The sequence below is a fragment of the Sebastes fasciatus genome, chromosome 7, assembly GCF_043250625.1.
Source record: "Sebastes fasciatus isolate fSebFas1 chromosome 7, fSebFas1.pri, whole genome shotgun sequence".
In the NCBI taxonomy this organism is placed as follows: Eukaryota; Metazoa; Chordata; class Actinopteri; order Perciformes; family Sebastidae; genus Sebastes; species Sebastes fasciatus.
The window spans coordinates 4490924-4511874 of NC_133801.1; the positions used below are offsets into that span (position 1 = coordinate 4490924).

The following is a 20951-nucleotide window of genomic DNA, read 5'->3' on the forward strand; positions in this document are numbered from 1 at the left end:
TTTGAAAAAAAAGTCTGAAAAATGTTGGAGAATAAAGTCTAAACAATGTCTGAAAAAGACAAAAAGATAAAAAAAAAAAAAAGTCTCAAAAATGTCTGTTAAAAAAGTCTGAAAAAAAAAGTCTGAAAAATAAAGTTTGAAAAATGTTGGAGAATAAAGTCTAAACAATGTCTGAAAAAGGTAAAAAAAAAAAAAAAAAAATGTCTGAAAAATAAAGTCTGAAAAATGTCTGTTAAAAAAGTTTTAAAAATGTTGGAAAAAAAAGTCTAAAAAAATGTCTGAAAAGGGCGCCTGGGTTAGCTCAGTTGGTAGAGCGGGCGCCCATGTAACAAGGCTTGGTCCTGACCGCGGCGGCCCAGGTTCGAATCTGGCCTGTGGCCCTTTCCGCATCCACTCTCTCTCTCTCCCCCCTTTCCAAGACTCTATCCACTGTCCTCTCAATAAAATGGAAAAATGCCCCCAAAAAATAACTGAAAAAAAAGATCTGAAAAATGTCTGAAAAAAAAGTTGGAAAAATGTTGGAGAATAAAGTCTAAACAATGTCTGAAAAAAGGTAAAAAAAAAAAAAAAAAAAAATGTCTGAAAAATATCCCTCAGTGGTGCAGCCGTTTTGCAGTAAACTGTCACCAAAGACAGCTTGTAATGTTGTTTTTATGCCTTGAATTTTAAAATGTGCCCTCTTTTTACACCACTATTAAAAAACATCTGCTGAAAAAACTGTTAAGGAAATTATCAGAACAAAAATGTGTTACACAAAATAGAAAAAATAAACATACTTGGATGAAATAAGATATAACCACTGAGGTGTGTTGAAGAGGTTTATTTAAAAATAAAACTGCCACTGTCTTACCATACAAGCCAGGAACAGAACAAAACTGTTAAAGCAGCCCTTACAGAAATCAAACTTCAGCACTGTATATATTTTAAAAATAAAAGTCACTGGAACAAATCAACACATCGGGGGGAATCTATTCAGCACTGTGAAGCTGATCAGGTTCATAAAAAGGGGCAGTGCAGCACAGAAACACAAACAGTAGGAATGTGACGTCATATTTAAAGGCATGCGGGCCAGCAACTACCTCCTTATGCCATCATGAGTGGAAACAGCATTTGAACTCAAAAATCTAATTGGAGCACAATACAAAAAAATTGATAGTATTGCTGATTCTCCATAGGGAAAAAATATTTTGAGGTTTTGAAATTTTAGGGAATAAAAGCAGTTTTTCAATGCAACGTCTTCACCCTCAAGAGCTGCATCAAATGGGCTTTCTTCCACTGAAAAATTACTGTACAAGCTGCTCAAATCACTGCTAAAAGTCATTCAGTATTACCTCAACACAGGTGTTGCTTCTTAACAATTGCTACGCAACATTATAGAAGGAAGATGCAGCAGCAGCAGCAACACTTCAAACAATCTCTATCGAACGGAAACTGATTTTTGTCTGCTATTCTGACTAATTCTTCAACATTCTGAGGCTGCACGAAGACTACAGTCCTGGGGAGAAAATTAAACTTAAAAAACGTCCAGGACTAGACAGACAGGTACAAAAAAAACCGCGGCTGTAGGGCTGTAAAAGCAGACAGGGTGCAGGAGTTGAGGGTCTGTCTGTTAAGCAACTAAAAAGTCTTCTTCACTCAGTCGTCTGCTGGCGTAGCGCTTCGGTGTGGAGTTGCTGAACGGGAACGACTGAAACAGAGACGGAGAGGAGTTAGCTCGCCACAGGGGAGGATGGAAGAATGATCAGACACAAAATCCCACATTACTGAACACCTTAACACAAGTTCATGACTGGATGGGCGCTGAATACCTCTTTGACCTCTCAGAGGTTCATCTCATGAGTAAACTAAGTAAAGTAATCTTTGTATGTCAAAGGAATAACTGTACAGGGTCAAAGGTTAAATACATAATTGAACCCCCACAGGGTAAAAAAAACCATTCAAATAACTGACAGGTCATCGACAGTCTCCTCACCTGCGACTACAACAGGTTGTTAACATAGTTTCTACTCCGAGGAGAAGTTTAGACCTTCATTCTTCAATGACTACAAACACAAAAGGGGGGTGGAGATGGATGGAAACTGTCCTATAAAGGTTCAGACACACCAAGCCGACAGTCGGCCGTCGGGCGGTTTGGGGCCGTCGGTGAGCGTCCATCGGTCTAGTTTTTGCAGTGTCCCCCGCACCGTCGGCTCTAGTTTGCCTGTGTCGGAGGTTTTTCGGCCGATTCAGCATGTTTGATTGGCGGCGGAGCTCGTCGGTGAGAGAAACCACTCTAGTTGGTTGTTCAGCTTAAACGAATCAGTGCACAAGAAGAGAAACTGACATGAGGAACAGGGTTCCTACACATTATCCATTTCAAAATTCCATACTTTTCCAGAATCAAATGATCCATTTAGTATTATTAAATTTAGAAATTATGAATTTTATATTTTTGAAAACAGAATAGGGGTAACAGTCTGGAAACAGAAATGCTTTTCCATACTCTTGTTTTTTCCATACTTATCCAGACCTATAAATTACTTAAATTAAATTCTATACTTTTCCATACGGCGTAGGAACCCTGGAGGAAAACAAGCCAACGAGTAAAGTCAAGGAAAAACGCAGAAGGCTCTCCTCATTTGTCTTCTTCATCTCATCTGATCATTACAATACACAGATATTTTTTACAGCGACATGGCCGTCTGGAATGAAGCTAAGTGATGAGTGAGAGTGTTGTGAAAATGGTCAGAAGACATCGTTTTGTTTCATGTATGTGTCATAACAGCTTGTATATCTGCCATCCTCAGTCTTCCTGTTTCCCTTTTAGAAAGATGAACAGACTACCGCCGCCTGCTGGTGTGGAGAGTTATTTCCTCTCACTCAGGCGCATAACTTACGTGTTAACTGGCCGTCAGCTGTAGTCTCTGCGGTGTGTTTGAGTGCAACTTGTTGGCCAAGGCAAAGGTGACGTGAGGAGACGCAACAGTCGGCCTTCATCGCCGCTATTTCTTTGTCGGTTTGGTGTGTCTGGGCCTTTACATGACCAGAGAAGGAACTGAATATTTGAAAGCCCCCATTACTATTGTACTAAGTTTGAGAACTAGGATATATACAGTGGAAACCTCTTATAATGATCACGTCTGTCAAATTGATTGCGATAAGCGGATGATTACTATAACCAAAGTTTCTTTTTCTATCATAATCATAATGACAGTGCAATATGTTAAATAGGGACAGTGCAATATGTTGCATATGTGTAATATTGGACTATTGTCTGTGCAATATGGGCAACACGGTAGCCGGTGCAGTGCACTACCGGTGCAATACCTGCCATGGTGTGTGTGATAGTATGTGCCATTATGTACATGGACTGTGTATGTGTTGAAACATCTGTTTCTGAGGAACTGTTTGCCTGTCTGATGTGGAATTGTTTATTATTGTTGTTGATGCTGTTTTAATTTAGTGCTTGTAAATGCAGTTGGACGGAGTCCAGGAAAAATTTCCCCACGGGGACAATAAAAGTATATCTTATCTTATCTTATATTTCTCATGCAGATTACCATCTAATTGACATTTGTATATTTATAACATGAATATAAACGGACAGCTTTGCTATTTTCTGAACTTTATTGACTGTTTCAAAATACAGCACAGCTGTTTCGCACACGGCTTCAACCACAGGTGCTTTCTGCCCACACATTTGTTTTCTGTTTCCATCACCTGCAACCATGACTGTTTCTCAATGTTTTAGTAGACGGCACATGTCATGTATGAAAAGACCCAAAATGAATGCTGTAAGCGGACTACTTGATTACTATAAGCATATTATTTAAACAGCATTTGTATAGGAACGATTGAAGCTTTTTGATCCATATAAACAGTTGATCACTGTTACCGTCACTATAAGCGGTTTCCACTGTACTATGATGGTAATAAAGCAGCCTAAAATGGCAATGATGTTGCAACATGTATGGCACAAGAAGAAAAACATATCTGACAAAGCCTCTTCAGAAATATCAGCCCATTAAACCATTAAAACTCATCTTACACTCAATCATCCACTCTCACATGCAAACACACATTTGTACTCTGAGCATGCTTGTTAAAGGCTCAACATTAGCTCTGTAATCACCAGACTTCCAGACTACATCCCTGTGCATTTTCTTTCACCATGAACATGAGCTTGTCAGGGGGTTTGATTTTTGGTTACCTTTGGAGACAGTGGCAGAAACAACAAGTACAGAGAAGCGAAGGATGAAAGGACTGTAGGACGGATGACTACAACTTGGAGAGACACTGCGCTGTGAAGGCTCTTGAAGACTGATCTCTCGTCAGCTCTCTTTCTCTCACTTTCAGAAGCTAAGACAGAGGCCGAAGAACTCTGGTAGGTAGGGGGTCTGGTAGGTAGGTAATGGATTAAAAAAGGTAGTGGTCGAACTCTGATCTGTGTGGGTCAGCCCTCTGGTACGTCTGAAGGCTGGCTGGCTGGCTGGCTGGCTGGGTGACTCTAGTAGAACGACTCTATGTGTGCACGGCTGATCTCGTCTGAGCGTGTGCGTCGGTTGAACAGACGGTCACCCATTCACTGTGGGGAGGGATCGGTCGGTCGGTCGACCTCTTTCTCGCTGTCTAACACCAGATGCAGGCGAAGGCTGATCTCAGGTCAGCGCTTAGTCACCCTCCCGCAGGACGTACACACCGCCAGCTGGCAGACCATGGGCCTGGGATCAGCTGTGGTGTCAGTGCAGTGCTCAGCTCCCACCACACGCTTTAAAGAAAATATGAAAAATAAACAAAACTGTGCTGCAAAGATGCTTAACTTAAATCACACCAATGGTGTCGTTTTGTCAGCTAATATGTTTCTGGAGATTTCTCTTCATCTAGCCAAATTCAAGATAGGGAATTTAAATTTAAAATAAAAACATTTATAATACTGATCATCTTTACTTAACACTTGTCAAAACCAATAAATACAATTTTCTCTCTTGCTCTGTCAGCCTAAATAATTTCATCTATGGTGATCAAAGGAAAGCAAGAGTACAGAGGATATGGGTGCATTTAGCTGCTAAGAGTCTGAACAGTTTACAGGCTCTCTTTCATGTGCTCTCTTTTCAACATCAAGTGAGAAAGGCCCTGACACACACCAAGCCGTCGGTCGGCTGTCGGACAGTTTGGGGCAGACGGTGAGCGTCTGTCAGTCTAGTTTTTGCGGTGTGTCCTGCACCGTCGGCTCTAGTCGGAGGTTCTTCGGCCGATTCAGCATGTTGAATCGGCAGAAGAGCCCGTCGGTGAGAGAAATCCCTCCGATTGGCTGTTCAGCTTAAACGAAATCAGTGCACGAGAAGAGAAACGGACGTGAGGAACGCAAGCTAACGAGTTAAGTCAAGATGGCCCACACAGAAGGCTCTGAGTGTGAGTGAGAGTGGTGTGAAAATGGTCGGCAAATGCTGATTGTTTCATGTACGTATCATAACAACAGCTTGTTTATTCGCCGTCCTAGGTCTTCCGGTTTCACTTTTAGAATGACAACTACCGCCGCCTGCTGGTGTGGAGAGTTATCTCCTCTCATACAGGCGCAGAACATACGTGCTAACTGGCCGTCGGCTGTAGTCTTCGCGGTGTCTTCAAGCGCAACTTGTCGAGACTGAAGCGACGCAACAGCGGCCTTTATCGCCGCTAGTTCTTTGATGTCGGCTTGGTGTGTCTGGGCCTTTAGAGCCACTCTGAGTTAAGTTTTAACAGTGCAGCGCTATCAAGAGTTGGAAAAGAGAGCACAAGACAGAGAGAGGTCTAATCTTTCATCTACTTATACTTCCCTACACCAGACAGAGGGCCCCAGTCACTGTCCTCTACCCCTCCCCCACTCCACTGCCGGCCAACAGCAGAGACAGAAGACATGGCTGAAGATGCAGATCTCTCGGTGTCGAGGAGGTGGAGGGGTCTCGGTGCTCGTCCATCTCACCGTCAAGTTTGGTGGCAGCATGACGCTCCCGGGTGGAAGGAGGGTCTATTTATTCATTCCCTGCCTAGAATGGAGCACCTAGTTCTGGCTAATGTAAAGAACATAACTGACCCTCTCTGGGAACGGAAGATGGTTGAACTGTGTTATCTAAACACTATAATGGTTAATCTAGACCTTACTGAGGTGTTACATATGTTTAAAATATCTTGGTAAACACTGACAACTAAGCACTAGAAATGTCTACACCCTGTTTCAGTGAATGAGAGACATGAAGACTGAGGGTTTACCTGTTCCTCTTGTGATTGGCTGACTTCGATCGTGAGCGTGAGGCAGAGCGTCTTCTGGGCTTAGAGCCAGACCGAGATCGAGATCTGGAACGACTGGACAAGAGAAAAAAACAACATTTATATACTCCACTAGTGACTGATGAAGCTGGAAAGATAAAGATACTTACGAACATCTTTTCAAACCTAAGCAGAGACGGGTGTTATGGGTCAGTTGAAGAGGCTCACAGACGTGCACAACTCCCAAATCTCAACGTGTAGCGCTGACCTGCCCTTCAAGCATGCCGATTGGTTGATCCAACATTGTGTCGCTTTCAGAGTTGAGGCGTAAAAAGATCTTCTAGTTGAGCATTGAAAACTAAACTCCTCTTCACAGCACTCAATACAGTTACCCATCTTGTCGCTGTCCCGTCCATTTGGTCTGATAAATCCAAATTCTTTGTTGTTTGTTGTAGATGATGAGGTTGTAGTGGTTTGTTTACAGTGTCAGCGGGCAGTAGTGTTTGGGCAATATGATGGTTTGTTTTTAACTCAAGTGTTGTCTCATGTGAGGCAGTTGTTTTTGTTTGTATGAAAGTTCCAAATAAAAGAAGAAAATAATCAAATGTGATGAAGTACAGTATGGTCACTTATTTCAAACCATTTCTTAATTGAACATACAGAACAATTACTGTATCGTGATATATACTGTTACAATGATATAAAATTACATATACCATGATTTTGGCAATATTCCTACCGGCGGGGTGACATTTTTCTCAGTTTCCTGATTTCGTCTGTATTTTGGTTTGCTAAATATATGTACAGATTAATAAGTCCTTACTGAAGAACAGCTAAATGATGCAGGAATGAACTGTTTTTTTTTTTACTTTTTGTAAAGTGGTGCTGACACCGTGAGGACTGACTTAACAAATTAAAAAGGCAAGCCAATGCACTATCATTTTGTGTGTAAACATCACAAATTTTGACTTTGTATGTCTCTCTACAATCATGTAACCAGGGCGGGAGGTTTGCGATGACAACAACAACAGTGTGTTTCAGGTACAAGCTGTGGATTAATGATGGTGTGAAAACCTGCATCTTACATCACCTACCTTCTCACTGGAGTCCTGGACTTGGACCGGGCTTGGGAGCCTGACCTAAAGTTACAGGAAGCAAATTTGATTTAATTACAGCTATGTTGGGAACGATGGCAACACTTGAGGCATCAACTACCAGAGGGAGGCTGAAAAACTGACACACTCTGCTCAGGTACCCAACTGATTCCTGAGGGATGGATTACGTATCAGTCCTGCGGAAAAACTGGATTAACACAACACTGAGGAGGAGTGGCTACATCCGTCACAACCAGTACATCGCTAACAATAGAAAAAGTACAAAAAATAATGAACTACCATAACAGTTACTTATAGTTCAACAAGCTTTATTCTTACCTGCTCCTGCGTCTGGAGTAGGACGGAGATCGCCGACGGCTCCTGAGAAAGAGTCACAAAAAGGATAAATAGAAGGCTCATCTGACAAACTGTTAATAATTTATTATTCAAGATAAAAACAACTTTGTACATGTTAATAAAATCGTGTGATGATGGTCCCATCCCATGTAGCTCACAACAGTACATTCAGGCTCAAATGCATTTGGGTTGATGCACAAAGCGCCAAAATTTAGAACCAAAAGCCGCTGTGTGTACCTGCTGTTGCTACGGCTGCGGGAGCGAGAGCGATAACGGTGTCCGCGGGACCTGGACCTGGAGCGAGATCGAGAATGAGAGCGAGACCTGGAACGGAAACACAAACAAGTTTATCCACCTCTGTCTTTTTAAGGTGCAAGATGGCAAATACAGTTTGCTTCAGAGCAATAAATAATGAGCTGCACAAGTGTCAACGTGCACTGAAAAAGTGCATCATATCAGCCACAACCTCATGCAAAATGGACTGTATTCCTTCACCTGCTGCGACGGCCTCCTCTCTTGCTAAAGCGGTAGCAGTCATAAGCGTAGTGGCCCCGGTCCCCACACTGGTAACACCGATCTTGTGGGTCGAACTGGCGTCGGCTGGGGCGCCCACGGCCCTTCCTCGACATGCCTGTTGACATCTCCACACGAACACGGGAACCACAAAGGATCCTGAGGGGAAGAAAAGTCAGTAAGAGACGCCAAAGACTGTTTTAATTCCTGCAATGGTCTCCAAGCCATCTGCAAGGACTAAAAACCTAGATTAGATTACATTGTTGTCTTCTTTAGTCCCCTAATATTTGACTATAGTGTTTCTTTTGTCTGTTACAAGGCAACACACACAGAATCTAAAAGGATAGGACAGATTCTTTGAAGTGGGAGTTATATGAGGTACTTATCCATAGTCAGTTTATTACTTACAGTAGATAAAAAACAAACAGTGTACTCTATATTTAGAATATTTTCACTGCTTTACCTCGCCATCAGACAGCCCTTTCTGACGGGGAACTAAAGCTGTTATCTATGCTATCTTCAAAGCTCCCAGACTCCTTTGACAAAAACAGTAATTTTACCTTTGCAGAACACGAGAGTTGCTGATCTACCGCTGCCCCGATCGGTTAGTTTGTTTGTGTTATTGTGTGACTTTGGTGAATCCAAACTAACCCTAAACATAGACTGTATAGCTGTCTGACAGCGAGGTAAAGCGGTGAAAATACTCTAAATATAGCGTACACTTAAACTGATATTGATTTTTTAAAGTTTCTCAAATCTGTTTTGCTGCTGCCCCCGTCCACAGCAGTACATTGCTTTACTCCCGTGCTGGTACTCCTGTCTGTTTCTCTAAACTGGGGGCGTGCCGACCATCATCTACTGTAGGTAATACACTGACTATGGATCAGTACCTCATACAACCCCACTTTAAAACACCTGAACTATCCCTTTAAGTGCTAAACACTTTTGTAGATGGGATTTGTAAATTATTAAGTAGTGGGTCATTTTTGTTAAAATTTTCATCTCTTTCTTTTGAAGAACAAAACAGAGGACTACTGAAACGCTACAGGAAAATGTTACAACTTACTTTCCATCCATGCCTTTCACAGCATCTTCTGCATCTCTGGGATCCTCAAACTCCACAAAGGCAAACCCAGGCGGGTTCCTGGCCACCCAGACGGTTCTCAGTGGGCCATAATAACTGAATGCTCGCTCCAGCTCCCCCTTGGCAGCACCATTGCCCAAGTCACCCACGTAAACTTTACAGTCGGTGGCCCGAGATGAACTACGGGAGGACGAATAGTGTGACGACGACATCTCTCCTTGCCTGTTGGGAAAAGGGATAAATGTGCATAAATGAGGGCTTGAATTAAACATTGCTTTCTTAATTTTGTAAAACAAAATGAAAGAAATAAATTAACATAATATTATTCATTATCACAATAATAAATCGTACACCAGCAACTTGGTAAACCAGTAAACCGATATCCGATCCAGCTATTTGAGTCAGAATCTGCCCGGTATCCAATCCGGTATTGGTGCATCCTTATTACAGAATACGATTCATTGCTGTAGATTAAACTAGCCAACAGGCTATAAAGGAGTTAAAAACATCTACAGCAATAAAATGCAACATACGCATAAATGCATAATTATTCTTATTTAATTCGTACTTATACCATTCTGTCATTTGTATTTAACACACTTATTATATCCCACTTCTCAGCCTTTTGTATTTACTTATTTGCACTATGGTTATATGTTATGTATGTAATGTTGCATGTCTTAATGCAAACATTTGTACATATTTCATATATTCTCATTTCATTATTTATATTTCTTTACATATATAGTGTTTATATTGTAGCATTACGTACAATATATACATGTTACCTACTCCTTTATTTCTATCTCTGACATTTCTTTATGTTTATTTGAGAGCAACTGACAGAGGACATTTTACTACACTATCAATACTTATACTTTAAATACATTTTGCTCATATTACTTACATACTTTGATTTAAGTAAGGTTTTGAATGCAGGGCTTTTACTGGTAGTGGAGTATTTTCAGTGTGGTAGTAGTACTTTTACTAAAGTAGAGGATTTTAATACTATTTCCACCACTCCATCTGTGGAAAAGGGGGCTTGAAAACATCCGGTTTGGTAACTCAGCAGCAGGTGCAACAGCGCCACACTGGACCTATACCGCCAGAGAGCGCGCCAAACACACTCAACACCAACCTCCTGAAATCTCTTTTAACAACAATCAATCAATCACATCCTGTTCGCTGTGGCCAAGGTACAAATCAGCGGTGTCAACTTCATTCAGTAATATCTGAATAACCGTCACCATTAACTGGTAAATATTTATGTATGACAGAGATTAAAGGTAATAATTATAGTTAGAATAATTATATTTAGACAAATTTAGGAAAATGTAATTAGAGTATATGTATGGCTCAATAAGGAAGCTGGTTAATTATTAATGAAGAGGTGGGATTAAATCAATTTGTACTTCTTCTTACTTCTTTGTGTTTGACAATTTATTTTTCTTATGCTTTTCATTGAATGTAAATACTACTTGTTGGTTTGATCATTCTTTTTCTTTATTTATTTTTGTATTTGACATGTTTGAAATAAAATGAATGAAATTTTGAAATTAAATGAACACTGTAAAAACAAAATAACAAAAAAAACAATAAAGAAAATAGAGCGCCTGTTGGGGTTATTAATTAACCCTCAGGCCAACCAGGTGTTTCATTATTTATTAACCTTAAGGCCAACCAGGTGTTTCATTATTAATTAACCCTCAGGCCAACCAGGTGTTTCATTGTTTATTAACCTTAAGGCCAACCAGGTGTTTCATTGTTTATTAACCTTAAGGCCAACCAGGTGTTTCATTGTTTATTAACCTTAAGGCCACTCAGGGTTAATAAACAATGAAACACCTAAGGCCACTCAGGTGTTTCATTGTTTATTAGGCCACTCAGGTGTTTCATTGTTTATTAACCCTCAGGCCAACCAGGTGTTTCATTGTTTAGGTCTCTGATCAGCTGGAGACAGACTGCAGACTGTCAGCCAGCTTAACGTTGGCTAGTCAGAAAGGAGGCGTTTCCAGCTCACTGACTCTTCATTGAGTGATAATTCAATGAAAGAGATATTTTCATAGATGACTACTGAAGTCAAATACACACTCTGTTTGTTGTATTAGTGTAGTAAAGTGTTTATATAAAGGTATTATTAGCAAAAGGCCTCGCTCTCCTCCTGCTCATAAACAATGGCGGCTACACGAGCTAGCTGCCGTTATTAACCGTTACCTTCTCGCGCTGCTGCCGTTGGCCTCTGATATCCAGCTCCACTGAAGAGATGAAGGTTATAACCGCCTCTAACTGAAGCTTGAACTATTAGATATTGTTGTTTTAGCAGGATGAACGAGCTAAATAGCCGCTCTCATGGACATTAACGAGTCTTCCTCATGCCTGTCGCTCAGGTTCACCGGGTTAACCACAAACCAAATACTATCACACGCACTGCGTCACATCCGGCTCTGCGCACTAACGAAGCACTTCCGGTGAATACTTTCAAAATACAAGTCAAAAAGAGTATTAAAAAAACAATGGATTTTTAAAATTGTTTTTAAATATTTTATTTCAAAAGTTCTATACAATATAATCACATGTTCATATTTTTCAATGTAATTCTGCAAAAGTATTTTACAGTGAGTTTGAAATTTTCAATCATACTTTTTAAAAATAAAAAGGAGAGGTATTGTTTTGAGCCATATCATTTTGTGTATTTAATATTTTGCTAGGATAATAATCATTTTTAGCAGAATGAACTAGCTGAACGTCGCACTTCCGGTGAATACTTTCAAAATACAAGTCAAAGAGTATTAAAAAAACAAATGATTCGTCCGCTATGTACTACATACTCAATATGTGTACTGTCGTTCAACATACTTTTGTATGTATTAACAGTAGTTTTTTTTAAAACGATTTTTTATTTCAAAATGGTAGTATACATAGTAACAGCAGAAAACATTAAAAACATTTACATACAGAAGAAGCATAGAGAAAACATAAACAAAGAGCTGTGACAAACATAAAAGGCCTACAGAAATGAAACAAAACCAACATAAAATAAATTAAAAAAAAGAAGAGACCACTTGAGAGTATGAGAATAATTTCATTTAAAAACGTTAAAGATATTGCATACATTCATTGTTTTCATTGCTTATTTTTTTTTCTGAGGAAGAAATTGTTGACAGATATAGATCCATTTCTTTCATAAATACAAAGAAATTAGGCTTTTTTTTGGGTAAATTTACATTTGTGAATGTGGAACTTTGCGAGAATTAAAATTTAATTAATAAGAAAAAAATGCATTACTGTCTAATGTATTAACAGTAGTATGTATCTTTCCGAAGGCACTGAGATGTAATTTATGTCACTTCCTGAGAGCCTCCTTGTCGGTTGGAAACGTGTAACCACGGTAACCAAAACTCATGTGACGAAAAAAACGACAGTTTGTGAGAATCAAAGTCTGAATTAATTTAAAATATTATCTATATTATTATTAAAATATATATTAGGCCTAGCAAAGTGAAATATTTTACTTGCATTTAAAGGGACTATTTGTAACTTTCAGAAATGCTTGTTAACAGCGACACCTGTGGCCGTGAAATCAACGAAAGTCAGCGTCGGGCTCGCGCTTGCTCGCTCTAAATATACCTGAACGAGCATCGCTCAAAACAGTGAGCCAACACACGTCAGCTAAAACCACAATATCACTCTATATTTCAGCTGCTTGGCAGTAATGTTAGCTGACCAGACGAAGGTCTCTCCATGAACATGATTTAGATCTGATCCTAGTGTTGGCTTTTCCTGCCTAAGTGCAGGCTGATGCAGCGGAGCTCTGCACCGTGTCTCCCTGCTCTCTCCGCCCGCAGCGGAGAGAGCAGAGGAGACACCGGCACCCGGTCTGTAACGAGAAGACTACGTAAATCTCTGTAGAGCTCTGTTACTTCACAAGACACGGAACCTCTGTTGGTCTGGAGGAGCTGCAGCAGTTATTTCTGCACAAACGTCCCCTGTGCATTCACTAGATATTCTCAGAGCTAAACTAACTGTTCTGCAGTGTGGAGTGAGCGCGCGTTCACGTCTAGAGGTGGAGCGAGCTGAGCTGTCTGAGTGAAGGAGAGCAGGCAGAGGAGGAGGGTACAGCGGCTACACGCGAACGCGCATATGCGAGCGCGCATGTGTGACGACCCGCTACATTTATGCGCGTACAAAGTTACAAATAGTCCCTTTAAGTTGAAGTTGAATTTTTTTCACAGCCAGCTGTACAACAAGGGAGCAAAAACATTGGCAAAATGTGGTGATACAAGCCACATGATTAATAAATAACTAAATAAAACACAATGCATAGAGTAAGGTACACAATAAATACATTACAAATACAAGTCTGGTACATACAAGCTACCCAAACGGCTGTCTAAAGAGCTGAGTCTTTATCTGACCTTGAAAAGAAGGTCACAACATTATTATTAGAATAATTCTTTGTATACTTTTTGAATAATGTTGATATAACTGTTGATAAACACTTAAAAAGTAATGATTATATTTTACTACTATTAATGATGTAGATAATTATTTATATTAGACAGTATGAGGGGGTGCACCGTTCCTGGAGGTACTGCAATACCAGGTCGATGCGTGGAGTGGACGGAGCAAGCCCCTTTTCCATCTCCCTGATCCAAAAATCAATTTAATATATAGTCCCCGGGTAGGGGACGTATCAGATATTAAACTGATAAGAACAGATACTACACTTGATCTTAGCCAAAAGGCCGAGAAGCGATACTGTGAATGGGTCGGAGGTGAGGTAGTCATGCGCCGCACAGTTACTCTCACTGACGGTGCTGCAGGGGAATGATGCGTTCAAGTGGCACTCGGGAAAACTGGAAACAAATCCACTAAACATTTTTACCAGTGAATAAAATGCATGCAAACGCAACAAAATAAGTACAATTATAAGAAAAGAGGGATTTATAATAATAATCGCGTGGGAGTCGCCTTTGTCACGTGACACTCTCAAATCCAGAGATAATGTAAATCATCACAAACTAATTTTACAGCCACGTTATGAACACAGCTGCAGCATCAAAAAGACTAACAGCACGTAAACGTTACATGAAGAAGAATATAATGTGTTTTAACTTCACAACAGAAGAGCTCCGGTATCTAGAGGAGAAACAAAGCTGACAGCAGGATCCAACACTCTAACTATGTTTAAGTCAATAATTACATACTAACATACAACTGTTAAGCACGTAAGAGTTAACTTTACTATGCGTAATATATATTTTTTTTAAATTGTAACTTTGATTCTCACAAACCGTCATTTTGGTCTCATTAGGTTAGCGGGTTACCATGGTTACAAGATTCAAACCAGCAGTGACGACGTAAATGAATGCGTCCGGAAATATAAATACTAGTTTCCTAATGTTAATTATGTGTTAACTCTCAAGCGCACACACACAATCACATGATATTGATCTTGCCCAGTTATGTTGGCTTTTTTAAAGTTTTATTTCTTTCTTTCTTTCTTTAATTTATTTTTCTCTCCATTTTTTTATCCATATTTAATTTTATTTTATTATGAAGAAAAGGAAGATATATAAAGAAAAAACAAGGATAATAAAAAAAAAAGTCCTCAACTGGCCGGGCATGGTTCATGATGCCTCAGCACCAACTGGGCTCTCCTCTCTCCTCCCTCCAATGATTTTCTCTGGATAGAAAAGGGCATAAACCCTGAGCTATCAAACCAGGCTCACGAATTTACGATTCGATAACTCTGTGTACTACATAATGCATTCATGCGCTAGTTTCTTTTTTCAGCAGATTATCGACCTTCAGAAGATTTCAAAACATGATTCATTACAAAAATATGCAACCTTAAGTGAACAATAGTCAGTTTTTTCTCTGCCTTCTTATTGTTCAGAAATTCTGCAGACATTATTATACATGTAATCCAACCACTCTCTCCAACAGTAGTCTTCTCCGTGCTTTATAATATATATATTTCTTGAACATGTTTGTCGGGGGAGAGCGCGAACGCAGTCCCCCACTACCACAAATTATGCAGTCGAGATTCCCACATTTGGGGAATTCGCACGGGTCAGCAGAGACCGATTGTGCAATGGTCTAGCCTCGCCCTGGGTGAACCACCTTCATGATCATGGTATCTCCCCTGCCAGGTAAGTATGAGTTGTACATGTTAAAGACTGGCGACTGCTTCTGGGAGGAACTGATCTCTGTGACGGTCGTAACAATAAATAAATCAGATATAATCAGTGATCAGAAGTGAATGTGATTACATGTTAAATAATCCCAACAGTCTCCTCTTTTCGATGAGTTTGGTGTAAAAGCGCCGTAGAAACGTTTAAAACATTTAACGCGGGTTATAGACTGTCTTCCCGTCATGCACTGCGCGTTAGATGCCTGTAGTTTTATTGAATGACAATTCTGTAAATAAAAGACATCAGCAGTTGGTAGTTACGCTAAAAAAACAAGTTAAACTAACCACAATAAAAACACAACTATCAGCGTCGTTACTGAGCAGTAACCTCGTTTATACGACAATCTGTTTTAACAAACATTAAGCCAGAGAAACAACAAACATTTACAACTTCCGCATTGGAGGCGGAGTAATGAACTGCGCATGCGCCAAAATACAACGCTTCTATCAGCCGAGAAAGTAAAAAAAAATAATATTTTTTTAATCAGCTTTTATTTCCAATTTTCAATTATATAGAACAAAATAATTATTTACCTGCGTAACCATGTGTTCACTACTGTTATTTTCTTTTATTATATATATATATATATATATATATATATAATCTTCTATTATTAATATTAATATTATTATTATATATATTATCCTCTATTATTATTATTATTATTATTATTATATATATATTATTTTCTATTATTATTATTATTATAATCTATTTTCTGTTTTTCTTTGTAATGGATGTATTAAGACTTTATACATCATGTTTAGGTCCTTGTAGTCTGCTATACTGCAGCACCCTCTGCTGGATAATTAGCACAACAGCAGCCCTTTTAAAAAAACAAAAACAGTTCCATAGTGCAAAACATGTTAGTGAAAAGACAGTAAAAAAAGTTAGTAGTGCAATATAAAAATACAAGGACATGGAGAAAACTGTTAAAACTGAATATAGTGCAGAGTAACAACTGTGATACACGACTATTGAGGCATATAGGCACTGTAGTAAAGTTTAAAACGCCTCACAACAAAACAGATCATGCAGCTATTACTTTATGCAAAACGCACTTTGTTGATAAACTCTTAAAACTAATGATTATATTTTACTACTACTAGTGTTGAGGATAATTATTTATATTGAACAGTTAAAGGGGGTGCACCGTTCCTGGAGGTACTGCAATACCAGGTCGATGCGTGGAGTGGACGGAGCAAGCCCCTTTTCCATCTCCCTGATCCAAAAATCAATTTAATATATAGTCCCCGGGTAGGGGACGTATCAGATATTAAACTGATAAGAACAGATACTACACTTGATCTTAGCCAAAAGGCCGAGAAGCGATACTGTGAATGGGTCGGAGGTGAGGTAGTCATGCGCCGCACAGTTACTCTCACTGACGGTGCTGCAGGGGAATGATGCGTTCAAGTGACACTCGGGAAAACTGGAAACAAATCCACTAAACGTTTTTACCAGTGAATAAAATGCCATGAAAACGCAACAAAATAAGTACAATTATAAGAAAAGAGGGATTTATAATAATAATCGCGTGGGAGTCGCCTTCGTCACGTGACAATATAAATCATCAGAAACTAATTTTACAGCCTCGTTATGAACACAGCTGCAGCATAAGAAAGACTAACAGCACGTAAACGTTACATGAAGAAGAATATAATGTGTTTTAACTACACAACAGAAGAGCTCCGGTATCTAGAGGAGAAACAAAGCTGACAGCAGCACCCAACCCTCCATTTGAGTCAATAATTACACACTAACATACAACTGTTAAGTACGTAAGAGTTAACTTTATTATGCGTAATACATATTTTTTAAAATAATTCAGTAACTTTGATTCTCAGAAAACGTCATTTTGGGATCATTACGTTAGCGAGTTTCCATGGTTATTCGACTCAAACCGGCAAGGGGGGTGTTCACAGGAAGTGACGATTTAAATGAATGCGTCCGGAAATATAAATACTAGTTTCTTAATGTTAATTCTGTTAACTCAAGAGCGCACACACACAGACACATGATATTGATCTTGCCCAGTTATGTTGGCTTTTTTAAAGTTTTATTTCTTTTCTTTCATTTATTTTTCTCTCCATATTTTTATCCATATTTCATTTTATTTTGTTATAAAGAAAAGGTATACATATATATATATATATATATATATATATATATAAAGAGTATAACAAGGATACAAAAAAAAGTCCTCAACTGGCCAGGCATGGGCCATGATGCCTCAGCACCAACTGGGCTCTCCTCTCTCCTCCCTCGTATGATTTCCTCTGGATAAACCCTGAGCTATCAAACCAGGCTCACGAATTTACGATACGATAACTCTGTGTACTACATAATGCATTCATGCTTTAGTTTCTTTGTTCAGCAGATTGTCGACCTTCAGAAGATTTCAAAACATGTTTCATTACAAAAATATGCAACCTAAAGTGAACAATAGTCAAATTATTCTCTGCCTTCTTATTGTTCAGAAATTCTGCAGACATTATTATACATGTAATCCAACCACTCTCTCCAACAGTAGTCTTCTCCGTGCTTTATAATATATATATTTCTTGAACATGTTTGTCGGGGGAGAGCGCGAACGCAGTCCCCCACTACCACAAATTATGCAGTCGAGATTCCCACATTTGGGGAATTCGCACGGGTCAGCAGAGACCGATTGTGCAATGGTCTAGCCTCGCCCTGGGTGAACCACCTTCATGATCATGGTATCTCCCCTGCCAGGTAAGTATGAGTTGTACATGTTAAAGACTGGCGACTGCTTCTGGGAGGAACTGATCTCTGTGACGGTCGTAACAATAAATAAATCAGATATAATCAGTGATCAGAAGTGAATGTGATTACATGTTAAATAATCCCAACAGTCTCCTCTTTTCGATGAGTTTGGTGTAAAAGCGCCGTAGAAACGTTTAAAACATTTAACGCGGGTTATAGACTGTCTTCCCGTCATGCACTGCGCGTTAGATGCCTGTAGTTTTATTGAATGACAATTCTGTAAATAAAAGACATCAGCAGTTGGTAGTTACGCTAAAAAAACAAGTTAAACTAACCACAATAAAAACACAACTATCAGCGTCGTTACTGAGCAGTAACCTCGTTTATACGACAATCTGTTTTAACAAACATTAAGCCAGAGAAACAACAAACATTTACAACTTCCGCATTGGAGGCGAAGTAATGAACTGCGCATGCGCCAAAATACAACGCTTCTATCAGCCGAGAAAGTAAAAAAAAAAAAATATTTTTTTAATCAGCTTTTATTTCCAATTTTCAATTATATAAAACAAAATAATTCTTAACCTACATAACCATGTGTGTACTACTGTAATTTTCTTTTATTATTATTATTATATATATTATCTTCTATTATTATTATCATCATTATCTATTTTCTGTTGTTCTCTGTAATAGATGTATTAAGACTTAATACTATACATTATTTTCAGGTCCTTGTAGTCTACTATACTGCAGCACCCTCTGCTGTATAATTAACACAACAGCAGTCCTGTTAAAAAAAAAGGGGAAAAAAAAAAACTTTATTCAAGTTGACACGAACACTGATTTTGTCATTGTTTTGTGCAATATATGAATTAAATTGTAAAGTTTTCCTAAACAGACTGGTTCTCTTTATACATCCATGGTTAAGGTGTAACTGACTGGGCCCTAAACGGTGACCTACAAAACTACAGAAAACCTGGTGGGGCTTTATTGAGCCTTTAATTACAGTCAGGTAGGCCCATTAAAATACAATTGAGCCAAAACACTTTAAAACGCACGCTAATAACCTGCATATTGTGGATGCGTCCAAACAGTCGATAAAACTATCGAATAACCTGAAGTTGCATGCCCTTTCTTTCAACCTGTTTGTTGGAAAACCTCCCTAGAGACAAACCTGAGGATGAAACTAGAATCACCAAGGTGACGCCATTAACACCAAAACACGTCAAAAGTTCTGCAAAATAAATTGACACAGTTGGCATTAGAGGCGTCTGACTTGATAAAAAAGATATGAAATAGTAAACTAACTCACCCAAAGACGTTGTGAAGTCAAAAAAAGTCTCTTTACATGAAGATAAAACTCATCTGTGAGGAGTCCTCGATGGTCTCAGTGGTCCTGATATGTTAATGAGCTCTACACCTCCACCAATCAGCCAATCAGGTAGCTCAGCTCCGGACTGTGTTATGCAACTGTTTACTTACTAAGTAAGTAAGTAATTTTTCCCACATACATCACAAAATGCTCTACAAGATCATTATGCAAGACATACAAGAATAACTCATATAACTAATAAAGGAATGTCTTATCTTTTCTTATAAAAAATGTGGTGACCACACAAGCCACGTGATTAGTAATACTAATTAGTTAGTATATTAAATAACATTTGCAGGGGTCTGCAACCTGTGACTCCTCTCCAGTGGCTCCCTGTGGATTTATAAAAATGGAAATGAATAACTGTGTTTTGTTTACATTTTAATTCTTATTTATCATTGTTGTAGGTATGATGGAGTACTAGGGCCACATTGGGGAAAAAAAATAAAGTAATAATATTACGAGAACAAAGTCATAGGTTTACAAGAAAAATAATAATATTATAAAGTAGTAATTTTACGTGTTATTTTCTTTTTTTCTCGTAAAGTTATGACTTTATTCTTTTTCTATTCTGTAAATCTCAGATGTTTTTTCCCTCAATGTGGCCCTAATACTCTGTAATATATTGTCTCTTTGGCCCTCACTGCATTAGACTTATATACTATATATTTAGACTATAAACTGTGTTACCTTCATTGCAATGCTCACACGTTTTGCGGCTCCAGACGGAATTCTTTTTTTTTTTGTTGCCTAAAATGGCTCTTTTGATAGTAAAGGTTGCAGACCCTGGGCTAGTGGGAAGGCACCCAAAATCTATATATTACACCTCCTCCTTTTGGTATCAAAAACGTTTGACATTTAGAGATTTCTGCAAGAATAGCATTTTTTTGGCGATTGGATGTCGAGCACTTCTGTTGTGTAAACTGCTCAGAAACCTCCTTATTGTCAATCTAGCTAGGAAAGTCATCCATCCTCTGAATGCTCTAGGTCTCTAGTCTGATCCATCCATCCTCTGAATGCTCTAGGTCTCTAGTTTGTGGCTGTAAAGTTTCATGAGGCTGTGATTATCCTAGAGGTCACCACAGGTCATTTTATACAGTGAGGTCAAGTTTAAAAAAATAGTAGCCAATTCACTACAATGAAATGTCTCCTATGGGGACTAACATCATCACATATGAATACAGTTGGGCTCATTGGATCCACAAGAGTCTCAGCTTTACCGTGATACCCAATTTATGTAATTCAAGACTGTTAGGGACCCCAGTATGCAGAAATATTCAGATACACCATTTTAGACTAAGAGAAAATAACACATTTATACTGCATTCAAACATGTGATTATCATAAGGTGGGCATGTCTGTAAAGGGGAGACTCGTGG

The 20951-nt window shown here is 38.9% G+C and overlaps 1 protein-coding gene and 4 non-coding genes across 8 annotated transcripts; all 5 read right to left on the reverse strand.

Annotated features, from left to right (window-relative positions):
- Positions 1-804: 804 nt before the first annotated feature.
- Positions 805-19636, reverse strand: srsf7a (serine and arginine rich splicing factor 7a). Of its 4 annotated transcripts, none has more exons than XR_012594681.1 (9): positions 19513-19636; positions 9256-9495; positions 8172-8348; positions 7914-8000; positions 7659-7700; positions 7320-7364; positions 6229-6321; positions 4190-4747; positions 805-1687 (listed from the first exon to the last, which is right to left on the reverse strand). XR_012594681.1 is itself a non-coding variant. In XM_074641121.1 (8 exons), exons 2-8 carry the CDS (start codon positions 9483-9485, stop codon positions 1636-1638), a joined length of 726 nt encoding a protein of 241 aa, XP_074497222.1. In that variant the 5' UTR covers positions 9486-9495; positions 11488-11719; the 3' UTR covers positions 805-1635. The 4 variants fall into 4 exon arrangements, 1 of the variants encoding a protein (XP_074497222.1); XR_012594680.1 differs by lacking the exon at positions 19513-19636 and adding an exon at positions 11488-11719; XR_012594682.1 differs by lacking the exon at positions 19513-19636 and adding an exon at positions 11488-11719 and having other exon boundaries at positions 4190-6029.
- On the reverse strand, positions 13840-14030 carry LOC141771784 (U2 spliceosomal RNA). The gene has a single exon (XR_012594779.1). It is a non-coding gene; the product is annotated as a U2 spliceosomal RNA (small nuclear RNA).
- Positions 15271-15436, reverse strand: LOC141771778 (U1 spliceosomal RNA). Its single transcript, XR_012594773.1, has one exon. It is a non-coding gene; the product is annotated as a U1 spliceosomal RNA (small nuclear RNA).
- Positions 16613-16803, reverse strand: LOC141771785 (U2 spliceosomal RNA). The gene has a single exon (XR_012594780.1). It is a non-coding gene; the product is annotated as a U2 spliceosomal RNA (small nuclear RNA).
- LOC141771779 (U1 spliceosomal RNA) lies at positions 18049-18214 on the reverse strand. The gene has a single exon (XR_012594774.1). It is a non-coding gene; the product is annotated as a U1 spliceosomal RNA (small nuclear RNA).
- Positions 19637-20951: the final 1315 nt, after the last annotated feature.

What these genes read in the sequence shown, in the direction of transcription:
- srsf7a (XM_074641121.1), bottom strand. Translation starts at nt 9,485, where the DNA reads ATGTCGTCGTCACACTATTCGTCCTCCCGTAGTTCATCTCGGGCCACC. An exon ending in TACTCCAGACGCAGGAGCAG is followed by an intron (nt 7,365 to 7,658) that starts GTAAGAATAAAG and finishes CTGTAACTTTAG; the next exon opens with GTCAGGCTCCCAAGCCCGGT. An exon ending in GCCAATCACAAGAGGAACAG is followed by an intron (nt 1,688 to 6,228) that starts GTAAACCCTCAG and finishes TCTCTGTTTCAG; the next exon opens with TCGTTCCCGTTCAGCAACTC.